Here is a 6,856-nt window from a genome sequence, read left to right on the forward strand (position 1 = left end):
GTTGCATGGGTGGAGCTAAGCTAAATAAATCAATCAGAGAAAGACAAATACCATATGATGTCACTCGTATGTGGAATTTAAGATACAAAACAAAAGAACAAAGGGGGAAAAAAGAGGTAGAGAGAGACAAACCAAGAAATACATACTTACACTTAACTATAGAAAAGAAACTGATAATTGCCAGAGGAGAGATGGGGGGGGGGGGGGGAAACAGGTGATGGGATTAAGAAATGCCCTTGTTAGGATGAACACTTAGTGTTGTATGGAAGTGTTGAGGCACTATATTGCACACCTGAGATTAATAATACACTTTATGTTGACTAACTGAAATTTAAATAAAAACTTAAAAAAAGAAAAACATATATATCCATATGCCTATAAATACTAATTTTAGTGTAGGTTTGAGACTGGAAGAATTATATCCTAATACTTCTTGGAAGAAAAGTCAGATTTGCAAAATTATCAGGGCCACGTTTTATTTTATTTTTTTAATTTGCAGGTGTACGTCTTCTATTTTGCTAATCTCCTTTCCTAGCTTATGCAGTTAACCGATGTAGTAGAAATAACTTCTTACTAATAATTTAGGAAATGACAGTTTTATAGTCAACCACTATATCTGCAATAAATTATCACCATTCTTTTTCTGTCCTACACGATTTGAGCAACTGGCTAACTCACTCCCTTCCCTGTGTTAGCATTTTACACAAGCTTATGGGATTGGCTAAATAAGACTAAGTGCATTGGATAAACGGAATAGAAAATTATCATGCAAGTGTGTAATGATTTTATTGAAAAAATACTGATTATAGAAGGCTAGGATAAATCTTTGTTTATTAACTGTACCACCTCCATTTAAGGATACTGGCTGAGTTACCAGATAAAGAAAATTTCAGTAGCAATATACTGGGTAGTAGAATGCTAGTGTTTATTCAACCCTTACATTTCTCTGTGCCTCTGTTAGGCACCCCACATCATCTGTCTTCCACCAGTACTTTGGGTTATATGTTATATTCATTTTAATGGGGAGAAATTAAAGTTCAGAAATATAAATAACTTGCTCACTCTTGTTCATATATTGGGACCCTTGAAGGGTTTGGAGTACATTGTTGATTTTAAGAGCGCAACTACACTTAAAAATTGCCCATTCACATTTTTCTTCATGAAATTAGATTAGTGTGTGCTGTGTGTGTGTGTGTGTTTGTACATAAATATACATGCATTTATAGATAAAAAAAACATTTACTATGATTTTTTCTTCGTATGCATATGTATGTTTTCTGAAAATTCTGCAAACCAATATGCTATCATCCTTGCAATCCTCCTCATAAAAACTTGCCATTTTAAAAGCATTATCTGAAAATTAGTTGGAAATCTAATAAATAAGCATAGTATCAGATACCTCCAGCTATCTAATCTATCTTATCTTTTAGTTGCATTGCATACATTTTATAGGAAAACTGACAGTAATTTTATAGTTTACATGAACATCTTTTTACTTATATGTCAAACCATCAGTGATCAAGACGAGAGAAAGGTACTATCCCAAGACATTTTTAATATTTTCAAATTTATTTTAGATAATACTGCCAGAATTTTAACCAGAAAAAATGGATTCAATAGACATGAAATAAGTACCTATCTCTTGCCCGTGGTGATATCAGACAATGATTACCCAATTCAGAGCAGCACAGGCACGCTGACCATCCGAGTGTGTGCTTGCGACAGCCAAGGCAACATGCAGTCCTGCAGCGCTGAAGCTCTGCTCCTCCCCGCGGGTCTCAGCACCGGGGCCCTCATCGCCATTCTCCTCTGCATCATTATTCTGCTGGGTAAGAAACGTGTGTGAAAATATAATTATTTCTAGATTGTATGTTTGTAAATCAGAAATTCTGTTATCAAAATATTTCTTCCGGGCGCCTGGGTGGCTCAGTCCTTAAGCATCAGACTTCGGCTCAGGTCATGAGTTCGAGTCCCACACTGGGTGAGCAGAAGCCCCTCTTTGTGTGAGCCCTGTTTCTCTCTCTCTCTCTCTCTCTCTCACTTTCACCTTGTCTCTTTCAAAAAAAACCCAAAACTTTAATTTAAAATAAATAAATAAATAAATAAATAAAATATCTCCTCCCAAATTAACTCCAATATTTAAGACAGACATAGGTTAACCATAGGATATTGTTAAATTAAAATATTTTATCTGGTCAGATAGTTATTACATTTTTTTTTAAATAAGAACGAAAGTTAAAGCTATTCGAAACATTTTTCAAGATCACACAATTTCTGAGTGGCTCAACACAGGCAAGACCCTTTGCTGTTAGTTGTAGATAGATTTTTAGTAAATCTAAAGTTTATTTCCAGTTTTTTTGTTCATATTATGGCTGGATGGAGGTCTCACTATCTTACCTTTTCACTGAAATAATGTTGAAATAGGCCTTTACCTGGTTCATTTTCCCTACAATAATACTTGATTTTATAACCTAGAGCAAATTGCTTTTTAACTGCCTTTGAATGAAAAATCTGATTAAGTTTACTCTCCAGTTGCATTATCTTAAAACTATTGTGCATATTCCTATGACCCTAATCAAAAAACATTGTATCTGACATTTTAAGAAGCAGTAAAATGAACTTGGATTTTGGATCCAATCTTAGTAAGTTTCATTATCCTCATTATTAGAACCTTTTTTACTGGGTAGGGTCGTTTGGTTGATAATAAGTAATCTAAGGTTCAAAATCTTTACATCACAAGTTTATGTGCGTGCATGAATATATGAATTTAAGCAAAATAAAATGTCACATTTTCTCAAAGACTTGAATAATAAACTTTTTTTTTTCACTTAATGCTGGCCTATTTATTTTTTAACCACTTTGAAGGTCAAGAACACTTATCAATGGATTAAAACCTATTTTGTGTTGCATTAAAAAGTCCCTTGTTTGCCCTTTCACACAAGCTTGAAGGCAAGCAGCCTGACAGTCCTGTGTTAATAAAGAGAAAACAAAACAAAACTTCACATAATAATATAATTCTCTTAGTTCAGGCTGCTGTAACAATACCATAAACTGGATGGCTTGAACCACACACATTTATTTCTCATAGTTTTGGAGGCTGGAAAGTCCAAAATCAAGGCACTGGCAGATTCCAAATTTGGGGAGGGCGTACTTCCTAGTTGAAGACGGCAGTCTTCAATTGTATCCCCACATGGCAGACAGTAAGCACTAAGCACTATTTCAATTCATGAGGGCTCCACTTAATGACTTAATTACCTCCTAAAGACCCCACTTCCAAATACCATCACCTTGGGGATTTAGGCTTTAGCATGAATTTTGAGAGGACATATTCCATTCATAATGATAATAAATTCCATCTCCTATAAGTGTATATTCTAAAGAATTTAAATAAATATAGATGTTTCACCGTACATATATCTGGTAAAAGATTTTCTCTCTCTTTCCTTATCTAATTGAATTCACTTCTGTTTCCCCAAGTCATCATTTTAAAGGATCATCTCCAAAATGTTTGTGGATACTGAATGAGGGTGGGAAAAGTCATACAACCAGAGGGAAACTGAGATTAATATTCTCCCATCTTTTATGCTATTGCCATTATTATGGTTAGTAAAATTATTATCTTATTATTATTTGTAACTTGTCAGGGAAGTAGGGAAATGTCCTTTTTGAGTGATACACATTTCTTTTTTTATTTTTTTTAATGTTCTTTTTTTTTTTTTTTTTTTTTTTTTTGAGACAGAGACAGAGCATGAGCAGGGGAGGGACAGAGAGAGAGAGGGAGACACAGAATCAGAAGCAGGCTCCAGGCTCTGAGCTGTCAGCACAGAGCCCAATGCGTGGCTCGAACTCACGAACTGGCAGATAGTGACCTAAGCCAAAGTCGGATGCTCAACCGACTGAGCCACCCAGCCGCCCTGAGTGATACACGTTTCTATCTGTACATCTACAATTGTTTACGATGTATCTAGCTAAGGTTCAACATAGTTTCTGTAGGTAATTCAGTGTAGAAGCTGGAATTCACTCTTTGCCATCTTGTGGTCCTACAACTTATGTTTGGTCTCACATAAATACATACTTCCTCAAAGATTGCCAAACCAAGAGTGTCTAATCAGGAGGTCACTTCCCCTCCACTAATTAAGACACTGTAAGTAAAAAAATACAAGAAAAAAAATCTTTTTCTTTTAACAATGTAACAAAAAGAAATCTATGTAAATCCATCAGCAAAGCTATTTAACCCAAACCAATACCTCCATATCTTGCAAAGAATGCTGCCTTTTTAATATTGTATAAGGATGTGAAAACTATGGGCATGTTTTTGTCCTTAATTGTTTTATTTGAAGCTGAATTCAATGTGTGTCTATTTTTTATGTAACACCTTATGTCACTATTCAATGCAAAATATAAATAATGTCTGTACAATCAGGAGCTAACTTTAAACAGTTCTTAGGAAAAAAATAAATAGACAAAATATCTCACTGTATTTGAGAAATATCCCAGATGGCTTTAAAAATAAATCGCAAACACTGCACTTAAACCACCCTTCCTGGCCAAATCCTCAACCATCTCCTCTCCCTTCCCCCCAGCCCACCCCCCAAAGGGATGGAAGGACAAAATTAATCTGAAATTCTAGCCTGTCCCGGAAAACCTAAGTAACTTAAACTCCTTTCCAGTGCTTCCACTCGTCATTTATGTAGTGTTTTTAGATGGACCGCTAATGAATCTTCTTTTCTTTTTTTCAAGTTATAGTAGTACTGTTTGCAGCTCTGAAAAGACAGCGAAAAAAGGAACCTCTGATCTTGTCTAAAGAGGACATCAGAGACAACATCGTGAGCTATAACGACGAGGGTGGCGGAGAGGAGGACACTCAGGCCTTTGATATCGGCACCCTGAGGAATCCTGCAGCGATCGAGGAGAAGAAGCTTCGGCGAGACATCATCCCGGAGACGTTATTCATACCTCGCAGGACTCCCACGGCCCCGGATAACACAGACGTCCGCGATTTCATTAACGAAAGGCTGAAAGAGCATGATCTCGACCCCACCGCGCCCCCCTACGACTCCCTGGCAACCTACGCCTACGAAGGGAACGATTCCATCGCGGAGTCTCTGAGCTCCTTAGACTCGGGGACCACTGACGGAGACCAAAACTACGATTACCTCCGAGAGTGGGGCCCCCGGTTTAACAAGCTGGCCGAAATGTACGGTGGCGGGGACAGCGACAAAGACTCTTAACCTAGGCTCTCGATTCTGTTCCAACAAGAGGAGGTAACTCGACGGACACCGTCCCCCCCTTCACAATATTTGATATTCAGGAGAGTTTTCCTGCCACTCAGCACAATTTTTTCCCATTTACTTCTTAATTTGCTCATTAATTCCATTAATTCTTTCCTGTAGGATGTCTCATGGAATATATGCGAAATTTTATTTAATCACTTCCAAGAGCCAAAGCTATGGAAATTCAGTGTGGTCCATCTTAGAAATAAAAGATAATTTCAGAAACACGAACAGGATAGGAACCTCACAAGCCGCTTCTGTTAGATACATGTCCTGCCCTTGCAAATGAAGCTTTTATTAAAAAAAAAAAAAAAAAAAAAGGTGAAGAAAAACACTTAAGGTATATCCTGTTCTGTACATTAAATTAAAAAAAAAAAGTACATGTGGTGTTAGTAGGTGTGATATGCAACCTGGTATACAAACGTTTGTGCAATTTCATTTCATCAAATTCTATCTGCTAATGTTTTATATTTATATTTTTGTATTTATTTTTAAAAAAAATAAACAAGTTTTTACAACTACCTTGTCTCCAGCTTCATTTTTTTTCCTAGGAAGAAGAAGTTTCTTCATGGACTGTCTTGGTACAAAAGTCCACTGAATGCAGGTAAGGGCACAAAGTCATTATTGTTACTTTGGCATCTAAACAAGTTAATAGGATATAGGTATGAATTGTTTTTCTAGTGAGTTTTGTTATGCTCTGATATGTGAAAAACTTGTCAAATTAAAAGTAATAGTCATGTCCCATTAAGCCGATTTAAAAGCATGGCTGTCTTTATGCTAAATATCCCCAGACATCAGCAATACAGTCATTTCATTTTGTTCATATTCATTAAAATAATATCTGAAAGAATATAACTTTTTTTATTTTTGTATGACATTTGTTCTTTGAGTTTTATAGGTAAGAATAGTTCAGACAGATTTCATACTGAAATAATCCTTTAATGGAAAATATACTTGCTTCCCATGGTGACTTTGAAAATGCTTAGTTACGATAGTAATAATGCTGAATATTCCATTAAGATACAGCATCGTGATTATGTCAAGTTTTCAAAAAGGCATTATAGATTTATTTGTAATTAAGTCTGTTTTTCTGTCAATGAATGATTCAATAGAAAGGAAAAAAAAATACTGGCAGTTAATTATCTGGTGTCCCTGAGATTCACAAAAGCCAACTGCCACCAACTGCTCTCTTGTCTCTCAAGCTCCAAATATGATTTATTTATAAATGGAGCTCTCTGTTGGGCCTACACTAGGAAGGCGCATTCCCTGCTGAGGAAATCATAAACAATACCAAAGATTTGTGTGCTTTCCAATTAGTGAAAATGCTATGCTTTTGGAGTGAGAGTGCAATATTGACATATCCTTAGTGCAGAATTATTTATTTCAGTCTTCTTGGATGATATTTTCCCCCCAACTTCCAGGCTGAAAAAGCATACATTTCACTGACTACAGACAGTTTGCGTGGTAATATAATTGTGAATGAAAAACAACCTATGTGGTCTAGTTAAAATTAGTCACATTACAAGGCTGATACATCAGATCATAGTAAAACCTAACTTGGTTCACTTATTGTATTTCAAGAT

General features: G+C 35.9%; 1 protein-coding gene across 2 annotated transcripts in view; it reads left to right on the plus strand.

The window, feature by feature from the left end:
- Nucleotides 1-5,593, plus strand: part of LOC106986992 (cadherin-10) — a 194,811-nt gene extending 189,218 nt beyond the window's left edge. For both annotated transcript variants that reach the window (XM_027074738.2, XM_053201910.1), the window contains exons 11-12: nucleotides 1,578-1,829; nucleotides 4,741-5,593. In XM_027074738.2, the coding sequence (XP_026930539.1) occupies nucleotides 1,578-1,829; nucleotides 4,741-5,231 (743 nt within the window). In that variant the 3' untranslated portion in view covers nucleotides 5,232-5,593. The remainder of the gene's footprint in view (nucleotides 1-1,577; nucleotides 1,830-4,740) is intronic.
- Nucleotides 5,594-6,856: the final 1,263 nt, after the last annotated feature.

The sequence above is a fragment of the Acinonyx jubatus genome, chromosome A1 (genome assembly GCF_027475565.1).
Source record: "Acinonyx jubatus isolate Ajub_Pintada_27869175 chromosome A1, VMU_Ajub_asm_v1.0, whole genome shotgun sequence".
NCBI lineage: Eukaryota > Metazoa > Chordata > Mammalia > Carnivora > Felidae > Acinonyx > Acinonyx jubatus.